Here is a 23528-nt window from a genome sequence, read left to right on the forward strand (position 1 = left end):
GCTAGTACACTGCATAGTAGTATCCATTTAAACTGATTTATGAATATTAGGAAACTTCTTTAAAAGCTTAGATTTAAATACAACAAAAACTAAAATAATAATAATAGCAAAAGCGCTTGAAAAAAAAAACTTAGCCCAAAAGGTGTTACTAAATGCTTTTATATTAAATTACACGACGCTACCAAAGTTTAAATTCAGTTAAAATTTTGACAAATCTAATAGTTGATTTAAACTTTTTCTCTGAGGGAGACTTTCTTAAATCTTAATGAACTTTTCATCTAAAATCTTTCATGGCAAACCTTTATAAAAAACTTTCTCAAGCAGAATTAATTTCTTTACGACATTGCAAATTAAACTTTTTAACATATTCGCCGATGAGTTATCCTAAAATAATCAACAAAGTTAAACATCATTAACTTTTCTATTATCAAAATATATTTTTACTAAGTTGATTTAAAGATGTCATAGAAGTATAATCTTACGATTAACAGCTAATACCTTAGACCTAATGGTAACTTATGTAACATAAGTAAAACTTCTAAAAAAGAACATTATACTAATGAAGAATAACAACAAAACTTAGAATAAAGAACATACATTCAATTTATTTTTATAACAAAATAACTATAATAAATTACTATAAAAGTAGATATAACCGAGTATTTACTGACTAAACGCTCAAGTAACTAGCTAACGTTTATAAACAATTACAAAAGTACTTAAGAATAACATAAAAAACGGAGAAAGATACTTTTAGTAACTTCAAGTAATTATCGACGGTCGATTTGATTCGTACCACTTTACATACAAAGTAGGATGAATTTTTTTAAAATCGAAACAAAAACTTTGGTAGTAAAAAAATTGTTTAAGCTGAAAGAAAAAAAAAAGATTTCAACATAGTGCACTTAATAAACGCTACACGCCGAAATACAAAAAGTTTTTTAATCGTTCTAAGTAGTTGAGCATAATCTTTCGAAGTAATATTGAGAACAATTTCTTCAACAAAAGGTATTAATGATTCCAAAATTTTTCCTTTCACAATTAACTTTTAGAACAACTATTATAAATCTAAAAAAGAAAATTCTTAACAATCGCAAAATTATTTAAAGAAGATTATTCAACTTTACCAAATAAACAAAAATTTAGCAAGTCATATTGTTTATGTATATAAATATAAAACAATAACAGTTTCTACTATTTATTTTACCAAGATTGTTTCTCGATGAGTTGTTAGACTTGATGCTCGAAATGAACAAACTTTTTTTAGTTAGTGTTTTGTACTTGCAAACCAGACAGCCTAGAAAGATGCTCGCCACGATTTTCTCTTTGCAATAAAGCTTAAGAAAATAGTTACCTTTTTTTCAAAACAATATGTATGATAATATATATGATGGTTCACGATAATACTTTCAGAACTGTAGTGAACCATTACACTAAACGTTCTTTAAAATACTTTTGCTTATGAGCCTATTTCCGTTCATCATTTGATAATGAAATAAGATTTTACGAATTGAAGATGCCTGGCAAATGCCAGGAAGAATAAAGCTCAATGAAGCAAACAAACGGCACTAAGCTTTATAAGGTGCCATCACATTGTCAAGTACATGTAACCGCTTCATCACATTATCAAGTATAGCATGCAAATAAAAATAGAAACACGCAGCAGTGTCTTCTTTTTCGTTGCCGCCAAAATGTGCAACTTGTATGCCCACGGATAAAAGAAGCAGTACGTTTGTGTACCAACGCTACAAAATAACAGTTGGAAGTTATGGTTGGGAAGCGGATCTTATTACGCAAAGCAAGTACTCAGCAAACGCTTAGCCATGCTTGAAACCTGGAGATCATGTACCCTCAGTTGTTATGTCCTCAAACTTCAAGAGATTAGTACGATAATTAAATATGTTAGAAACTATTTTTCTAAACGTAAACATTTATGTTGTAGTTTTGACACTATTAATAGTTAACTTTTCAGAATAAAGATTTTAACTAAGTTTTTTGTACATTGACCATACTTAAGTTTATAAAGTCTCTTATCGGACAATTCAAATTCGGACAATTCAAGTTCTTAAAAAAATTAATAGCCACAAACAAAAAAGTATTATATATATATTAAATATAAAAAGATACATATGTCGGTCATATTAATATCTACAAGTCATTTTTTTTTCCTTTTGCAAAACAATAAATATTTTTTGAGTTACAGCTTAAATAAAGTAAAAAACATAGTTATTTTTAGTAAATTTAAAACATCTTGAAAAATATTTCAGATTTTGCAAAAAGCAAAAAGTAGCTAGTAGATATTAATGAGATCTACATATGTATCTTTTTTTCTTTATTATAGACTTTGTTAAGTTAGTACTATATAGCTCAAATAAAAAGTTATACTAAACGTTATATTAAACTATATCTTAAGACCACTAGTTAAATTTAGATAACTACTGTCTACTTTATTCACTGATAAGATATTTAATTTTTATTAAGCTGTGAGTACTACTAGTTAATTGTAACGAATTCGATTTTTGATTTCGTTGTTTTATAATTTTCCGCCAGTTGGCGCTATAGTCAGCCGAAATTGTGTACTTATTTCAAGATAACGATAAGAAAATGCTCATTAGCCGGTAGCTCGCGCACTACGCGCAGCTCGATTATGTTGTTTTATATTTTTGTTTTTGGCTCAGTTAGCCATAAGATCGTGCAAAAAGCACACTAATTTTAAGAACTTAAGACACTGATTGAATTTAAGAACTTTATGTTATGATTGTCATTTTATAAGAACTTTATGCTTATTTGTATAAATGTATTGTAATGTGCTCAGTTAAGCCATAAGACCGTGCGAGAGGCACACTAATTGATAATAAGAACTTTTTTATTATTTTCATTTTATAAGATCTTGATGTTTGTTTGCATTATTATATTATATTGTGCTTAGTTTAACCATCGTTGTACATGAAGCACGACATATATTAAGACTCTGTACTATTAGTAGTATTATTAGTAAGACCTATTTTGTATTAAAGATTTGTGACATTCAGGCACTTTAAGAACTTTATTAAGACATTTTGACTTGAAGAACTTGGTGTTTACTTGTTGTGTTTATATTCGCAGTTTTATTCTACTGATAGATTGGCTGCTTCATCATTTCTACTTCCTAATTTTCACATTAACATCACGTTTTCAATAAGCTCACTTCATTAAAGAAATTATATATATTAAGTTTATTACATACTTATTAATTACTAAGTTAAACCTAATGAGTAATCTAAATTTAGTAAAAACCTTAAGAGCTAAACGCGCTAAGCGTTTAGCACAAAAAAGGGGACTTCCCCCAATTAAAGGTAGTTCCTACCTCAGGCCCTGGAGGACTACATAATAACCTAAGACGCTTTCGACCTTTAGCCATACAAAGCACACTACGCGTTTCCAATCGACCGAAAAGACGTCAGGTAACAGTAGGAAAACTCTTAAAAATAACCCTGAGCTTAACACACATCCTGACCAACACAAAGTGTTATCAGATGATACTGTAGTTGTAGAGGATTATATATAAGCTACGAGCAACTTTAAAAACCACAGCAAATCCTAAAAACTTCATTTACTTACTTTATGTAAACAATAATTTAGTTATTTTGAAAAAAACTCACTACATGTGTTTTTAAAACTACTACAAACTAAAAATAACTTGTGGTGTCAATTTATTTTTACTACTTCTAGTTTAGAACGTTAGTTTTTATCTTGAGCCCGTGCATTTGCTTCACCTCTGCCTTCAGAGCTTCGGTTACTTTCTGGTGCTGCTGCAGCCTCTTCAGCCCCTCGAACTCGACCGACTCGACGAAGATGTCGTACATCGACCCGCACCCGCCGCTGATGTCATCGACCCTGATGCTGCTCGACTGCGGGAACGCTTGCTGCAGCACGCGAGTTATGCGCGCTTCCCCGTCTGATCGGCTCATTTTAGAAAATTGAATAAAAATACGCACAAACGAATCAAACGATTAAAAAAAAAAACGAACAAAAATAAATTGAAATATGCGTCACAATATTTTCGTATTTGGAATAATAGTTAAGAGATGCTAGTTTAATTTGCAAAGGAAAATTCAACAACGTTTAAACTGCAAATTATGAGTTTGTTAAACCAAGTTTTAAAAATTTATTTGTTACATAAAAAACACTACCTACGATAAAAATAAGGAAAATATTTTTTAACCGTATAGTAGTTTTATAAATGATGTGTCTGGAATAATGTTTTCTCAAAACCATAAAAGACTCTCAATAAAAAGCTGTACAGCTGTTTACAGTATCTAACTAAATTCTTAGCAAAACTTAATTGTAGGATTTTTGCAATCTTACCTTTTATAACCCTTAGCAGTTAAAATCAATAGAAAAACACTAAATAAGATTAACTGTTAGTCATTATATTTTAAACTGAAAATTTCACAAACAACTAAATGCATTTTTTTATGTGTAGCTAGTTTAGCAGAAAACATTTCTCAACACCAGGTGCATTTACCGCATTCTTTTTATATATATTATGTTTGCTTTGATTAGTTTTAAACTTTTATTTCGATTCACCGTTTTAATATAGTTGTTCTCTATATTATTACAAGCTTAATTAGTATTTAACAGAGGTGTAAATAAAATTTAAGTTTATTTGAAAAAGAGTACTTTAGTTCGATATACTTTGGAAACTACGACTTTGGAAACTAGCGCTATTAATATTTTTTGGGCAGCGAAACGTCGTCAATCTTATAAAGTAATTCGTACAAAAATAGTTGTCTTAATGTATCTATTACTTAATGCAGGGGTCGGCAGACAGTTGGTGCTCGCGGGCCAAATTTCAAGTTTTCAAAATATTCGCGGGCCACAATTTTAGTTTTAGTGATATTTGAGTAATCTGTTGGCTTTAGTTTTGGTCACACCAGAGATAGTTTTACTTTTATTCACTTTATTACTTTAAATGACTTTTAGCTACACATAGAATGCCTATTTAATATATAAATATATATTGGAATATAATTTAAATTGTTTAATATACTTAATTCTTAATAAAATGTGTACTTCCTTAAACACTTAGTAAATTAAATTTAATAAAGATTTTTATTATGTTACTTACAACCTAACTCGCTATAAAAACCGAGCTTGAAAAATAACATTTATGGGTTACTTTTGATTTTTTATATTATGAACCACCTTTTCATATTAAAAAAAAGTTAATTTTTGAAAATAGTTTTTGCGTCTTAAATAGTTTGCATTCTTTAGAAAATTCAGTAATTAGCTAATTAAATAAATTAATACCTATTTATACTGGAGATAAGCTAAATAAAATTTTGTAATCTTGGAATACTTTAATAAAATACCTTATTACTAATTAATTAGTCTTTTACACGGTTGCCACTTTAAAAGTAAAAATGTTTGAGTTATAGTTTAAGTATATTTAAAGTTAAAACAGCTCAAAACTTTCTGTTAATCAAGTATAAATACATAACTAAAATATCATTATCATAAAAAAGCACAATATGTAAAAAGAAAAAAAATACAATTGGTAAACTTCATTACAGTCATAAAAACTGTCCTGATAATTCAAAGATTTATTCAAAGTTTTTGAAATAAAAACGTCAGATACACCTGAGTTTTATAAAAAGTTCTTAAACAGCTTTAACCTAGTCTGAATTAAAAAAAAAATAACTAGCCTGTTTGTTTGGCAACCCTGTTTAAAATAAAGTTCATACCGAAGTTCATAAACAGTGAATTAATTATATAACTAAAAAAAATACTATAAATCAGCTTGAATGGACAATTAAGTTTTTAAACATTCTAAAAAATGTATAGAAATTTATTAAGCTTAAATTGAATTAGAAAAACGTTTTTTTTATTGAGCATTGTAGCAATTCTTTATCTGCAATAAAAATATTGCCTTTAAAAAGAGCAAATGTGAATTATAAGAAGATCTATAAGATCTATTATACGTTAGTTTGGAGTTATTGAGAGAAACAAAAAAAACTGCTTAAATCAGCTTCAACAACGCACATGATTTTTTTTCAGTAACTACAGAGTGATCAGAAAATACTGTTAAGGTAAGTTATAAAGTAGCAAAAGTAATTACTAAAAAAAGATACCGTTTAGAGTTGAAAACTTATTTAAATAATTAGTGTTTGGGTTAGTAAAACATTTTTGTTTGTTTCTTCAGCATCAACAAGAAGTCGTGTTTAAGAAATATCTGAAGATTATAAAGCCGACTTAACCAAATTAGGACTTAAATTAATCTGTTAAGATGTGAAAACTGATACGACAGATATTGCTCATTCTAGAATTTTATTACAGGTGGTATTACTAATTTTGACATTTTAGAAGAATTTCTAGGTTTAGTTCCAATACAAAGCACAACAATAGGTAAATATATTATAAAAGCAAAAGTACAATGCACCAACGTAAAGTTTATTAAAGAACAACTTTTTTCTTCTATTTTTAGTATATAATTAAGTTAAACGTAAAAAAAATCTATCTCAAATAATAAAAAAAAAATCAAAAGATACTGTTAAGCTACTTTAAATGTGTTTTTTAATCAAGAATATTTATATGGTAGATTTTTGGTGTCAATTTGAAATTTCATTACTTTACATGTGAAATCAACTAAAATTCCAGGCCTTTCAATAATTTTCAAATTCAAGGCTTTTACAGATTTTTTAAGTATAAAATGTCAAATTCAAAGCTTTTCCAGGATTTTTTGGCAAATTTAATTGTTCACTCTTATATGTATACATTTAATACAAATAATAATTCAAATTACATCAGCTGCAAGACTTAGAAATTAAAATATATTTTAATTTAAACCAACACTGTGCATTGAACAAAACATTCATCATAAATTTAATTTACCACTCTTTAAAGCAAAAAACTCAGTCCGAGTGACCAAAACTAGCCTGATAGTTAAGCATACAAAAAGCAATTCAAGCTAAAAACTAAAAAATGACTAAATTGGCCGGAGATTTGAAGTCTTCAAATAGTCTTAGTCTAAGTGTGGGAATTTTTATTTGTTTATTTGGTCGAATTTGAACTATTTTGATAAAAAATGTACAAGCTTAATAAATTACTATTTTTCAATCTAGTTTGTATTTTATAGGTAGTTTCACAAAACAGCAACTGTTTTTATTAGTATGCAACGCATAAAAATTTACCTATTTTGCCAAAAAACATTGTTTGAAAAATTAAAAAGTATACCTAACAAAAGTTTTTTCTAATTTATGTCATATATATTGTTTTAAGTGTGTCTGTACATACTTAGATATTACATGTAGAAACAATAATGTTCGAAAGTTATGCATAAACTAAATTTTATCTCCTTAAGTATGAAATAAAAAGTTGTTTGAAATATGAGCGTCTTCGTTCATTGGTGTGCATATGAATTAATTCAAAATGCAAAGAAAACTTCCAAAAAGTCAAAAGTGTCAAAATAAAATAAAAATAATTTCTTCTGCTTTTTCTTCTTCTCATTATTATCATTATCATTACAATTACTATTATTATTATTATTATTATTATTATTATTATTATTATTATTATTATTATTATTATTATTATTATTATTATTATTATTATTATTATTATTATTATTATTATTATTATTATTATTATTATTATTATTATTATTATTATTATTGTTATTATTATTATTATTATTATTATTATTATTATTATTATTATTATTATTATTATTATTATTATTATGGTAGTTTAAATGTTTTTTCGTGCACACTAGAATATAACATTTAGTAATAGAACATCTGTGATAGAAACTTAGGTTTAAAAAACGTGTGAAAAAAAACTAAAATGTAAAGAAATGACATTTTTAGTTAATTACTGTGCATTACTTTTGTACAAAATGGAAAAAACTTGCATTTAGTTTTTCCCAAATAGGTATTATATAACTATCTTAATATTTCATGGCACTTTAACACTCTTTTTTTCAGAAAATAATTTGCTGTTGTATGAAGAAAGTTATTATGAAATTGAGAAACAAAACCTGGTGGAATGCTAACCTGTCTTTTTCACATTTTTAAACTAAATTAGTAAAGTCTTTTAGTTGTTTAAAAATTTTATACAGGAACTTAAAACTAAGTTAATCAAACAAATTTAACTTAAAATATATTTTTGCCCAGCGGGCCACATTTACATGCTCGCGGGCGCAAAACTTTCTTTCGAGAGCCGCATTCCATTCAAAAAAATAAGGTGCTCACTGGCCGCATATTTGACCTTCGCGGGCTGCAGTTTGTCGACCCCTGACTTAATGCCTTGTTACATCATATACGGTACCTTTATCAAATTTAGAATTAATTAAGAAAATATATTTTCTTATAAACGTAAAGCACTTTGTTTTATAATTCAATAAACTGATAAAATTGTAAGATGCTGACTTGATTTTATATATTTAATTATACTCAAAAAAATTCTTACAACTATTGATTGCTCAGTTTATTTCATTTAGGTCGATAAACAAAATTATCAATCCAAACTTTTGTAACTACACTGTAAATAAAAAATTTGTAGTTCTATATTTAATATATAGCAAACAAACTGTGTTGCTCGATGGCCTGAACATTTTTATGAAGAATTTGTTTTTTTGGTTGAACTTTTATAATCGAAAGACCGTAACAATAATTATTAATTATTTGTTAGTATTTTCAAGGACACATACATAATTTATGAAAGTAAAAGGTTAGTGCTTAACAAATTATATCAGTTTTTTGTTTGAACTAAGTATAATTTTAAATATATTGTCTACATTTTCATACTTAAAATCTTGGTTTATAAACCAAAAGTTAAAGAAGTAATAAACTTTAAAAATAATGATCTGTTTGTTCTTAAAAATTTAAATCCGAATACTATTACAGTGAACTTTAAAACTCAGTTTAGTCAAGTTTTTTGTTGTAAAACAAAAAAGTCATGTTTTTTAGTAGTGTTTGCATTATATATTTTTAAACCACCACTGTTTCTTTTAGAGTTCTAAAGTTATAATTAAGTTATTTTACAAACAAGTTAGCATAGATTATATAAAAGTTTCATTTTAACTGAAAATCTCTAATACAAAAAGATATATTAGACATTAGTCTGCTTTTTTACTTGATAGAAAACAAACAAGATCTTTTACTAAACACAAGTATATTTCAACAAACTTTCATCAGTTGTTACAAATAAAGAAAAATCGACTCAGATTGAAAAAAACATTGAAACAGATTAAAAAGAAAACAAAAAAAGTTGACTCAGATTGAAAGAAACATAAAGAAGTTAACGGAAAAAGTATATCTTTCTAAGCTGCTAAATCCAGAGTTATTTTTACAGCAAGTTCTATTTTGAGACCCAAAGGTAAAAACCTCATATCTAACAAACATAAAAGTTGTGTGGTTTACTCGTTTTAATGCTGTTGTTCAAACAGTTATGTTGGTCAAACCTCTAAGCACTTTGAAACCAGAATTAAAGAACACATTACAAAGTGTGTAAAAGATCATATTAGCCATCAGCCAAAGACAATTAGTATAGAATCTTCAAATGCAATAAATATATTTAACATTAACATGAGAACATTTAGTTAAACATCCATTTGTGGAAAAAATTATAATGAAACGAAATTTAGAATATTAAGAAGTTGTATTAATACTTTTGACCTGGTCAAAACTGAAGCTATTTACATTCATTTAAACAAATCATGTTATGTAAGCAGAGAGAATTTGATTGTTCATTATCCTTGTTTAATTAATTAGTGCTTTTATATTATGTTAAATTAAGTTTATTTAGAATTTCAATTACATTTTGTTTTGTGTTTTGCTTGATCAACTAATTTCTGATGCAATTATAAGACTATATAAGTTTAAAATTTTCTTTATTTTGTAGCAAGTTTAACACACTGATGAAAATTTGTTGAAATATATTTGTGTTTAGTAAATAACCTTGTTTGTTTTCAATCAATAATAAAATAAACATGTTTTATATGTTTTATAATATAAATGTTTTATAACAGACTTTTTTAAACTATAAGACTTATATTTTCTCTTTAGATCAATGTCTAGAACACTAATTGTTGCAATTAATTAGAAAAGTTTGTAAAAATAATTACAACAAATTCATAACAAAAGTTCCTTTGAAAAAACGTAAGTTCTAACAATTACATATATAGTTCTTTAAGAAATAGTTGAAGCATTTTATAAGGAATAACAAGTCTTTTCCCGTTACTATAGCAGCTATTAGTGTTTATACAAGAATTAAAAGGTAAACTTTAAATTTGGTACTATTATGTGTTTTACTTATTTGGACTAATAAAGGAACACTGTACAAATGATTTAGATCAGGGTTCCTTAAAATGAGTAAAAATTGCTGTAGTCCTAGGCCTGTGGTAGGAAGTACCTTTAATTGGGAGGAAGCCCCCTTTTTTGTGCTAAACGCTTTGAGCGTTTAGCTCTTAAGGCGTTTACTGAATTTACCTTACTCATTAGGTTTAACTAAGTAATTAAGAATTATGTTTAAACTTATTATAAATAATTTCTTTAATGAAGTGAGTTTATTAAAAAAGTGATGATAATATGACAATTAGATAGTAGAAGTGATAAAGCAGCTAATATATCAGTAGAATAAAACTGCGAATATAAAGACAACAACTAAACACCAAATTCTACAAATTAAAATGTTCTTAATAATGTTCTTAAAGTATCTGAATGTTACAAACTTAAATACAAAAATAGGTCTTACTAATAATACTACTAATAATACAGAGTCTTAATATATGTCGTGTTTCATGCACAACGATGGCTAAACTGAACACAAAACAATACAATATTACAAATAAGTATAAAGATCTTATAAAACGAAAATCATAAAAAAGTTCTCAAATTCAATTGGTGTCTAAAAGTCTTAAACTTTGTGTGCCTTCCGCACGGTCTTATGGCTAACTGAACATAATACAATACAATTAAACAAAAAAAAAACATAAATAAAGAAAACCAGAACAGAGCTGCGCGTAGTGCGCGAGCTAAAGGCCAATGAGCAATTTTTTATTGTTATCTTGAAATAAGTACACAATTTCGGCTTACTATAGCGCCAACTGGCGGAAAAGTATAAAACAACGAAGTCGAGAATCGCCTTCGTTACATTGCTTAAGCACTAATTTTCACTTGAAAACTAATGGTTTCCAAAGTTAGCTGCATATAATTGCCTTCTTTTTTAAAAACTACTTATTTATATACATGTAGCATTTATTTATGAAACGCCAACATTTTTCGTATTTTTCTTTTTTTCTAATTTACTCCGTAAATTTGTAAAAGAATTGCCATATCACTTCATTCGATGCTACACACTGGCAGTGGTAGGAGCTTCTAAATGTAGGAAATATTATCTTTTTTTGTAACTTTAAGTAAAAATATTTTTTAAGTTTAGAACTTTATGTTATTTGCTGTGCAGTGGTGGCTCATAGTAAGCTATTTTTGATAATCAATGAACAAAATAGTTTAAAAATTAGTAATTAAACTTTTAAAGTATTTGAAGTAATCATATTTGTTTTAAATTTATAAACCAGCCCGAAATGAATAGTTTTTGTTTGTTCAAATTTCATAAAATTCTCACGTTTTTAAGCTTATGCTTTACAGCATCATCAGCTTCTCTTTTAAAACAATTTTTTTTTAGTTATTAATATTTTTAAACTAAGCCGTGTTCATTCATAAAGAACCAAAGGTAATTATAATTCTTTTAAATGATTAAAACATCTTATCATTTTTTTTAACTACTATATTAAAATTCAGTTAATTTCTTAAATATTAGTATAAAATTATCAATAAAAGTATTTAATTTTGAGCAACAACTAAGACAGTATTTCGACTTAAGTGATAGTTTTTAGCTCTACACCTTGTTTCACTTTAACTTATAAACTTGCTTTAACGGTAAATAGTTCGAAAGTTTTTTGAACGACATAAAAAAAAACGCTTAAAGTATTTGGTTCTAGGACCTGGTGCACGAAAAAAACTTTCGGTTATTGAGTCGTACACCACAAATACCTTTTAACGTCTTGTACTGGACAAATGTAAAAGAATTTAACGAACGAAATTGTACAAAACAGACAAAGTTTAAGTTTTTTTTTTTTAAATAAACTCAAGTTGTTTGAGAAAAATTAATACTAAAGTTATATTTTTGAAATGGTTCGCATTTATAAGATTTGAAAGTTATAAATGATTTAAATATAACAAAGCATTGTTAGTTATTTTTTTATAAATTTAGTTGTTCAAATTTTATTTTGTTTTTTAATGAGGTAAAGTATTATTTTGATGAAACTTTGCATTTGCTAGTAATTGCAAAAGATGTACGTACATGGTACTAAAAACTTATGAAAACGCGTAAATAAAATGCTTTTTTTTACAATAATATCAATAATGACAACTGACTGACTATCACTAAATAATTTCTTAAAGGGATAATAAAATTAATAGGTTTTTAAAACTATTACAAGTAACAAATATATAATTAAATATAAATCTACTAAAACTTTTTGCGTAAAAATCAAAAATTGTTGTAGCTTAATTTTCGTCTTTGCTATTAAATATATATCTAATATATTTAAATAACAAAAATAAATACCTACCAAAAATAGTATGCTATACATTGCTAATCCCTGGTTTAAGTAAATACTAAATCTAATTAAAAGTAAAGCTCTTTTTTTCAACAAGCTATTTGCTTAAAAAATTAAAAAAGTAGAAAAGAAATTACAAAAATAAGCAAGAAAAATTAGGCAATGAAAAAAATAAATTGAAAATGTATAGGTACAAAATATACTATGTAAGATTTTCTTAAGATTAAAAGAAGTCAAAAATATTTCACCTTAGTTAAAATTAATACAAATATTAACCTTTAAAAAAGTTATTTATTTTCACTATTAAAGATAATTATCAGACAGTAGAATATACAGTCAGCACAAAGTGTTAAGTATCAGCATATCTAGCTTCTGCTTATGCGTCTTATAAACACCAAGTTTTTAAATTTAGTATTTACTCATAGGTTCTTTTCCTACTGCAAATTATTGTGAGTTGTTTTTGAACAGTTTTATAAAGCTTGCTTATTTTGATGTAAACTTTTAGTTAGGTGAGTTATGTTAAGTTTAAAAATTGCTATTGACTATGATAGAAGAAAAAAGTTCAAAATTTTTAGTAAAATTTAAAAGTTTTCCCATAGCTAAATAGGCATTAACAGCCACAAATTTAATTATATTTAAACAGGTTAGAACATTTTTTTTGCAAACATATTGATTAGCAGGATTCAATATAACAACATTAGACTTTTAAAATGTTTGAAACGTTTAAGCTCTCTCAATAAAAGAACACAATAAAAAAAAGAACATCTAGTTAAATAACTAAAGTTCAGTTTTGTTTCTGATATACAGAGGGATTTCAATTAGGTACCTAGGTTCCTTTGAACCAGATAAAAAAAATTCCCTTCCAGTTTTAAGAAAAAAAATCCTTTTTACGCAGCGAATAAAAGCTAATCTACTTATTCTTAATAAAATAAAATCTGTTGTGGTTTATTTGAAAATACGAAAATAAATAAAATGACTAAAATGATAACGTTTCTTAGAATCATCAAAATTTTTATAATTGAATGTAATTTAATAAATATAAGCAACTTGTTATTATAAAGTTGTTGTACATAAAAAAAAATAATTTGTATGGGTTTTTAATGAGCAGTGTTAGTTGACTTCATCCGGAAATATACAGTTTGAAAAAAACTTCTGTTTTTATTTATTTACAATATCTAGTGCATATGCGTACCTCTTAAAGTGTGTAGCGAAGCTTACTGAGGTCAGTAGTCAGTACTGTATTTAAACTTTAATAATTTGTAGATATCACAAAACAATTGTTGTTTTTTCAGTTCTTAACTTACAAAAGTGTATAGACCAGCAACTAAAAACTAAATTTAGCTTCAAAAATAAATTCAATTTTAATGAATTTTTAATGTATCTAAAATTACTGTATCTAAAATTTTGTAAGTTTGAAATTCAACTAAACTGTTGTTACTTTTTTAAATTTTTAGCATAGAAAAATCTATAAACTAGTAACTAAGTTTAGTTTTATAAATAAAATTGTAATTGTGTTTGTTGAAATCGATTTTTGATATTGGTATAAACAAAAGATTTAAAAAAAAAACTTTGTTAGTGTTGATTATCAAGTTATGTAAAAATTGAATTTTGAGTTTTCCATTGAATAATAGAAAAAAAAAGCTTAACTTTATATTTTGAAGTTTAAAAAACTTATTAAAACTTTTTAGTATTTGTAGCACAAATAAACTGCAATCTGATAACTTAGATTTATTAAAAATAATAACTAAAATTTTTTGATAAAGATAATATACCGGATTATATAGTGCTAATACTGTATGTTAAAAGAAATCTGAACAAAAAAGTTGTTAAAATATAACAATAAAACGATTAGTAAATAACTTAATTTATTAACTAAAGTTCAATAGTCCAATTTGAAAGTTTTCTTTAAGATTATTTTAAACGTCTTTTAAGTACAAGTAAAGAAAACAATGGCGAAAGTCCAACAGAACCTAAATCTGGAGGGTTGCTGGACTTATGTGTACCTTTAGACTAAGAAATCTAAAGTTAAGTTTTACATAAAGTGTTGAACATCAGACCATAAAAATCGGTAAACTGAGACCCAGTTAAACTTTGTTGGTCGTCCCGTCCGACCTCAGGTCAAAAGTGTTGTCTGTGAAAACAAGCGAAAATTAGGGCCTAGTTTACCGAAAGCTTGTGGTCTGATAACTATAGCGGTGTGATCGAACCTTTATGGTATTTAAATTTTTTTTAATATTTTTGAGTTTTAACAATTTAAAAGAATAAATTTTATATAAATTTTCAGACGTATAATGTGTTAAACTGTACTTGTGTTAAAAATTATCTACCTCAGTTAGTATTAAATTTAAAATACTCAAGTAGAAACACTTTGTCATTTAATTATAGACATGACAATTTAATACGCATGACTGAATGTTGGAATGTTCTTACTAAGATAAAATTAATCCTTTAATATTTACCTGGATTTACATTCAAATTTTGGAAGCAATTTAGAAAACCAGAGGCAACCCTGTTATAGTACAAGATTTCTTTAGTTTTGTACTATTTTTCTTCTAAACCAGGCCAAAAAAAATAAATTTGTTTTTGTTCCTTTAAAATGATTTCTGCTAAACTGCTACTATTAATGTCATTTCAACTTTCACACAGTTTTAATACTTCTAAATCTAATAATAAAATTATGAATAACATTTTTTACAAACTGTTTTAAATTGGCAGCATTTCTAATAAGAGTTTTAATACTTAATAAGTATAAATGATTTTTAGTAGCAGCACTAAAATACTTATAAACAAAAAGTAAAGAAAAATATGTTAAACTTTTAAAACTGCTTCTAAAAAGCAGCACCTCTAATAGTTTTATGGTAAAAGTTGAAATGACACTAAAAGTAACAGTTTTGTAGACATAATTAAGAACAAAAACAAATTACTTTTATAGCCTTGGTATATAAGAAAAGTAATTCCTGTTAAAATTTGAAAACTTTGTCAAACAATGACTGTCAATTCTTGTTATAGTAACCTTTTTTCCTAATATTATGGGTTACTTCTTTTCAGTCTACTCAGAATAATCAGTTTTTTTCAAGTTGAGTTTGTTTGACTAATATATTGCAAAACTCTTGTCATATAGCTTATTTTTTATAATCTCAGAATAATTTAACCTTTATAACAAGCCCTTATGCCATTATTTTGTTATTTTTATGCATTTTAATTAGATAATTTCTTTTTATTTGTGATTTTATCTATTATTTCTATTTTTGCAGTTTTCTTTAAAAATTTAGGCTAACTTAATGTTACTTTTAAACCACAATTTAACTTTTCTTTTTGTCTAAGCAGTCTCTTTATTTGTATGTTTAATTTAAATATCACTTTCAGGGTCCCCACGTCATATGTTTCCCTAAAATAAAAATACCTGATTATACTGTTTATACCTAGTATTAAAAAAATTTTGATTACATGTATATTACTTTTTACAAAATGGATTTTTTTTAAATATTTAAATGTTTAGATTAAGAGTACAAAAACAAAACTAGTCCAAATAAAAGTGTTGCCACACACTCCAGGAGAACATAAGATATTTTGAATTGATTTTAAGTTTTAGGCTGACTCAGGATAGTTGTATTTTTTATGGTAAACATAATTTATTTTACAATAATTCATGATAGTTGAAAGATTCTTTCAAAATTTCAATATATATTTCTTCCTAATTTTGAAAGAGTTTTATTTTAATTAATTTCAATAAATATTATCTTATTCCCTTTTAATTCAAGAAATTAACTTTTTAAAGAAAAAAAAATAAGGATTAAAAAATCAGGATGATTAAGGACAGTTAAAAGTCACTCAGAACATTTTTTTAAACTGAAAAATTAACAAGTCCTAAAAAGTATTTGATTTCCTTAAGAAGATTTAGCTCACTATGGTAAACCTTAATTTTAAATCTTACCTCCAAATACAAAATAAAGCATCTAATAGAAAGCTACACAAAAGTAATCACATGCTAAAAACTATTTTTTTTATGAATTTTAAAATTTAAGAATTGTTTACTTACTAGTTATTGTCTGTTTAGAAAACCCAAATCAATTGGGCGTATCAATTTTATTTAAATGGAATTTATTTTGATAAAAAAATTATTGTTGTTGAATACTTGATAGTTTATATATATACAAAATCAGTTTCTGGAGAACTTAAGATAGTAAATAACTTAAAAATCAAAATCTAAACTTAATTATAATCATAAAAAAAACGGTGAATCTGATTTGTTATAACTAATATATAGGAAAAGTTACCTTTGAACATTTATTTCAGTTTAAATAAAAACATTAGATAATAGATTATTTTAATTAACTGCTAAAAAGTTTATTTTAAAACATTTATATTTTTAAGATAAAAAACTTCAATAAATTCCTTATAAAAGGAATTAAAGCAAAAAGTTAGCAAGGAGTAACCTTATAAAAACAAAAAATCTATTTAAGCCATTAAAAGTATCAAATATGTAAATAAATTTATACAGTGTGATTATAATTAAAAATCACTGTTTCTAAATATTTTGAACTTAAATCTTCTTGATAATAGTATTAAAATAGTTTTATTAATCTAAAAAAAGTTAAAAAGTAAAAAACTACACTAGAGTTATAAACCTTATATGAAATTACAAACATTGTAGTTTTGTTTCTGTAATCATAGTGTAGTGTTTAACCATAAATTATTGTTTTAAAATTATTTTCTTAAAAATAAATTAAATTTTTTTAGTATAATTTATAAAGTTGTCGAATTTAAATATCTGTTGTTTGTAAATTGTTATTGAACATGCAAATTTTTGTTAAAACACTGACTGGTAAAACCATCACTTTAGAAGTTGAGGCTTCAGACACCATTGAGTATGTCAAGGCTAAAATCCAAGACAAAGAAGGTTTGTTAAACTTTTAAATTGAAAGCAGTTGAAACTTAATATTTACAGCTGATGGTAGTTAAATTCTTAGCATACTGAAAAATCTAAAAACAATTAAGTCCATTAGTTTTTCATAATTGAATTGCTCTAACTCAAGACCTTAAAGTATTAAGGAAGTAAGGGGTATATCATTTTTAAAAGTTGTTCTAAATTTTTAAATAGAGCTATAAGCTACCAGTTGTTATTTCAGTTTAGAAAAATTTAATGTAGTTTCACCAAATAATAAATCAAAGAAAGTATAATATGTTCTTAATGAGAGGTGCAAACTAAAAATTAAGTATAGATTATATATTTAAAAATATATCTCTTTCAGTTAATGTATTATTTACTATTATAATTGTTTAGAAATTCTCAGTCTAATATTAAATAAGTTTTAAACAACTATAAGTAAATAGATTTTTTCTCTCATTTCTGTATTAAATGAAACAAAAAAAATTTTTTGATTTTGGTCTAATTTAAAAAAAAAAAAAATTTTTTCCATAGTTGGTTTCCTACAACTTGTTTCTATATTTAAAAACAAGAATCCTAAGAATTTGAAATAAATACCTTCAAAAAGTGAAGAATATAGATTTTTGGTAAATATTTTAAGTTATAAGAAAATTAGCCGTGAGATTTTTTTTCTATATGGTTGTATCAAATTTTTTTTTACAAAACTGATTATATCTCAAAAGTAAATTGTCTAATGTTTAAAAAAAAATTAAATGTTTTTAACAAAATTAAATATTACTACAAAAATATTGTTAGTATAAAGAAGTTGTATGTTTTGCATCTTTAAATCCATTTAAATATTAAATTCTAATTGAATTAACGTAATATAAAGTAAATATATCAGACTTATTTTATTTAAAAAAAAATAGAACTTCAGTATTTAATTATTTATGTGTTCATATTAGTTGATGTAAAAAACCTCCTATATGCAAGAAAATAGTATAAATTTTAGTACTCAAGTGAATTAATATGTTAAGAGTCTGAATTTTATAGCTTCTGAAAGCTACATATAATGTTAATAATTAAAAATAGATTTGTTGTTTTGATAAAAACACAAAAGTGTTCTTTTCATCTACGTTAATTTTTGTAAAACATAAGTTTTAAGTGTACTAATAATATATATAAAACGTTGTTAAAAAAAATGTTTGATAATCTTGAGTTCTGCAACAATTTTATTAAGTAGTAAAGTTTTCATGACACAACTTGCTAATTAATTCTAAACTAAATAGCTGAACATAAATACAGGTATCCCACCAGACCAGCAACGTTTGATCTTTGCTGGAAAACAATTGGAAGATGGAAGGACCTTGTCTGACTACAATATCCAAAAAGAGTCTACTCTTCACTTGGTTTTGAGACTTCTTGGTGGAATGCAAATATTTGTGAAAACATTGACTGGCAAAACCATCACTTTGGAAGTTGAAGCTTCTGATACTATTGAAAATGTCAAAGCTAAGATCCAAGACAAAGAAGGTTTGTAAAAGTTGAAATTTAAAGTGAAAACAAAAAGTTTTAATGATCTGAAAAGTTAAGAATCAATTTTATGTGTTCAATTAGCTTTTTTAAGTAAGCTGACTCTAACTTGTTAAATTTAAGGCATAACTTGTTCAACTAGATAAGATTCAAGATATATGTTTTACTCTATATAAAAAATTTCTTAAAAATCGAATATTTAATATATATATAGAACTTATTCAATTCAAGATGTATAATTATAACATTTTATAGGTACTCCACCAGACCAGCAACGTTTGATCTTTGCTGGTAAGCAATTGGAAGATGGAAGGACTTTGTCTGACTACAACATCCAGAAAGAGTCCACTCTTCATTTGGTGTTGAGACTTCGTGGTGGAATGCAAATATTTGTGAAAACCTTGACTGGCAAAACCATCACTTTGGAAGTTGAAGCTTCAGACACCATTGAAAATGTCAAGGCTAAGATCCAAGACAAAGAAGGTTTGTAAAAGTTAAATTGGAAATTAGAAGCAATTAATTTTAAACCTTTTCTAAACAAGGAAATGTGAAGGTGTAAAATAAGCTTTGTTAAAAGCATACACTAATTTAGAAGTTAATAACAAATCTCCTTCTATTACAAACCTCATAAAAATATGTCTTAATGTCTGAGTAATAGTAAAATACTCAATGGTCTAAATTTTTATTTAAAAAAAAAATGTTTAAAGAATAAGATACCCTTTTTTCTTAACAGGTATCCCACCAGACCAGCAACGTTTGATCTTTGCTGGTAAGCAATTGGAAGATGGAAGGACTTTGTCTGACTACAACATCCAGAAAGAGTCCACTCTTCATTTGGTGTTGAGACTTCGTGGTGGAATGCAAGTATTTGTGAAAACCTTGACTGGCAAAACCATCACTTTGGAAGTTGAAGCTTCAGACACCATTGAAAATGTCAAGGCTAAGATCCAAGACAAAGAAGGTTTGTAAAAGTTAAATTGGAAATTAGAAGCAATTAATTTTAAACCTTTTCTAAACAAGGAAATGTGAAGGTGTAAAATAAGCTTTGTTAAAAGCATACACTAATTTAGAAGTTAATAACAAATCTCCTTCTATTACAAACCTCATAAAAATATGTCTTAATGTCTGAGTAATAGTAAAATACTCAATGGTCTAAATTTTTATTTAAAAAAAAAAATGTTTAAAGAATAAGATACTCTTTATTTAACAGGTATCCCACCAGACCAGCAACGTTTGATCTTTGCTGGTAAGCAATTGGAAGATGGAAGGACTTTGTCTGACTACAACATCCAGAAAGAGTCCACTCTTCATTTGGTGTTGAGACTTCGTGGTGGAATGCAAATATTTGTGAAAACCTTGACTGGCAAAACCACCACTTTAGAAGTTGAAGCTTCAGACACCATCGAAAATGTCAAGGCTAAGATCCAAGACAAAGAAGGTTTGTAACAGTTTACTTTCAATAGTAATTAAGTTGAAAGCTTTTAAGAATTAAGAAACAGTTTTATGTGTTCATTAATTGTCAAGGAAACTGACTCTAATTTCTATTCGAAACTTAACTCGTTCAACTAGAAATCTATAAGATGAATGTTTAACAATATCCAAGAGATAACTTAGACATTGAACATTTTGTAAAAATGTACATAGCTGAAACATACGAGATATATAATTACTATTTTATTTAATAGGTATTCCACCAGACCAGCAACGTTTGATCTTTGCTGGAAAACAATTGGAAGATGGCAGGACCTTGTCTGATTACAACATCCAGAAAGAGTCCACTCTTCATTTGGTTTTGAGACTTCGTGGTGGAATGCAAATATTTGTGAAAACATTGACTGGCAAAACCATCACTTTAGAAGTTGAAGCTTCTGATACCATTGAAAATGTCAAAGCTAAGATCCAAGACAAAGAAGGTTTGTAAAATATTTTTTGAAATAATTAAGTTAAAGCTCCTCACAGGGTAGTCAAAAAAAGCTGAAATCCTAGATAAACATGGAAATAACTAGTATAATTTTGGCTAAAAATATTCAGAAAAACCTAGAATTTTGAATAAAAGTTGTAGAAAACCTGAAATTTTAAATAGTTATTAAATGAAGTTATTTAGTTATGATTTGACACAATAAATCTGTCAAATAGATATATTTCTTTCTAAAATTTCCAATTGAAAAACACTTTTAAAATAAGTTATCAATATCTTGTTTATCTTTTTGTACTAACTGAATCAGTTTTTAACCTTAAGCTTCTTTTTATTATAAAGTACACCCAAAAACTTTTATTTTCGAAAACCGAAAAGCAAATTCAGAAAACTTTAAGAAATATTTTAGAACCTTAAGCAACTTTTGTTTTAAAATAAAGAAGCACTTTTAAGTGTAAAACAGCTTTGTTAAGAAAACTGACTCTATTTTATAAAAATATTAAAAATAACCCCTTGATGTATATAAGTTATAAGATATATGGTTAACAATATCTGATGAACTGAGTAAACACTATATATTTTAAGGGCATTGGGGGAGTCCAACATTTTGTTATACTTAAAATAACCTTGGATCTTAATGAAGACTTCAAGTACAAACTACAAGCCAGTTTTTATAGAATAAAATAAAATAAACTTGATTAATTTTGAGCTATTTTAATTTTTATAAAAAGTTTCCGATACAAACGTATGAACCTTAAATTTTTTGGGGTCAATTTTCTCGTATATTAAAAAAAAACATTTAAATTCCATCTTTTTCTTTCTTTTATGAGCTAGAGACAACAGCTAAAAGACTTAGAACGTTGCGGTTTTAAAAACATTAAAAAATAAAAATTTTAGATAAAAAATAAATAAAAGGTATTTTTTTTTTAGAAAAAAAAAAATTCTAAATTAACAAAATTCCTGCATTCATCAATTTTTAATTTAATAATAGACTTTCTGTGAAAATTTGAAAATTGCTTGAAATATCGAGGAGTAGATAGATTTTTAGTAAAATGGTCTTTTTTCGCGCCTTTAGTTTAGTTCCTTCCATTGAGAACCTATTCAGTTCACCGACTTTGATCGCTCATATCTCAAAAATAACTTTAAATTTTTCAAGCGGTTAAAATTGTCTGATGGCTCAGATAATGTAAAATTATAACTTTTTCATAGGTATCCCACCAGACCAGCAACGTTTGATCTTTGCTGGAAAACAGTTGGAAGATGGAAGGACCTTGTCTGACTACAACATCCAAAAAGAGTGCACTCTTCATTTGGTTTTGAGACTTCGTGGCGGAATGCAAATATTTGTGAAAACATTGACTGGCAAAACTATCACATTGGAAGTTGAAGCTTCTGATACCATCGAAAATGTCAAAGCTAAGATTCAAGACAAAGAAGGTTTGTAGATATCTATGAATAAGAAATAATAATTTAATTTAAGCGCAATAATTAATGCATGCCATTAATAATGATATTTAAAAAGTTAAAATTTATATATTTCTATTGAAATGCTAAATTAAAAATTTTGAACGCTAAAACCTTTTGATTCTTGCTGCAATCTCAAACAAAATTAGAGTACAAATGATTAAGTTGTAGTAAAGCATTATAAAGGAGACGTTTTATTGTTCTTTATTAAGTAAAAGTAAAATGTAAAACAAAACTGTTCCCTGATATTTAAAATTTTTAATGCCTAATATGCTTAGCAAAATTTGATTTTAGCTCTAAAGAAAATCAATATAGCCATAAAATAGCAAAACTTCTTTATGGTAGTGTAAGACTAAATGCGAGACAAACTATCCTGAAGATTTAAAGTTCTATTAAAGATGTATTTTTTAATCATAAACGTCAATAATTTCTGTCCTTGTACATATAATATATATATATTACTATATTGTTTTGTACTGAATATTTGTAATGTACAATATTACGTCATACTGTTTTTTGTTTTTTTGCATAACTTTTGTATCTTTGTTTAGTACAGTGCTTTGTATTTTGAATTTAATTGGCTGATGATCAAAGCTTTATGAAAAATTAAAGCTTTGTGAAACATATGTTCCAGAATTTTTAAAATCGCCATTTGAATAAATTATTTAAAAGCCCTTCAAGTGGGCTCAGTTGAAAGTGTTTACGTTTAAACATTAACCTTATTTTATATATATATATATATATATATAATTTATTCAAATGGCGATTTTAAAAATTCTGGAACATATGTTTCACAAAGCTTTAATTTTTCATAAAGCTTTGATCATCAGCCAGTTAAATTCAAAATACAAAGCACTGTACTAAACAAAGATACAAAAGTTATGCAAAAAAACAAAAAACAGTATGACGTAATATTGTACATTACAAATATTTAGTACAAAAATCGATCTACCTTCTAACTAATTAAACAACTAAAATTAACGAAAACAACAGTTAATTGACTATAAAATGCTTCAAAATTTGTTGTGTTTTAAAAGAAGCTTTTTTATATGTCGACAAGACGATACAAATTCGTTTCGCTTATTTAAACAACCTTCCTTTTTTAACGGATTTTTTTTGAATTTAACTGGCTGATGATCAAAGCTTTA

At 26.1% G+C, this 23528-nt stretch overlaps 1 protein-coding gene across 1 annotated transcript in view; it reads left to right on the top strand.

Moving 5' to 3' along the window:
- LOC145842894 (polyubiquitin-A-like) overlaps positions 1-23528 on the top strand; it is a 122142-nt gene that overhangs the window by 93993 nt on the left and 4621 nt on the right. Inside the window, exons 10-16 of the mRNA XM_082950369.1 lie at positions 17399-17501; positions 18774-19001; positions 19257-19484; positions 19735-19962; positions 20212-20439; positions 20687-20914; positions 22126-22353. Coding sequence (XP_082806495.1) covers positions 17399-17501; positions 18774-19001; positions 19257-19484; positions 19735-19962; positions 20212-20439; positions 20687-20914; positions 22126-22353 — 1471 coding nt within the window. The remainder of the gene's footprint in view (positions 1-17398; positions 17502-18773; positions 19002-19256; positions 19485-19734; positions 19963-20211; positions 20440-20686; positions 20915-22125; positions 22354-23528) is intronic.

The sequence above is a fragment of the Thalia democratica genome, chromosome 8 (genome assembly GCF_965202585.1).
Source record: "Thalia democratica chromosome 8, ktThaDemo2.hap1.1, whole genome shotgun sequence".
NCBI classification, from domain to species: domain Eukaryota; kingdom Metazoa; phylum Chordata; class Thaliacea; order Salpida; family Salpidae; genus Thalia; species Thalia democratica.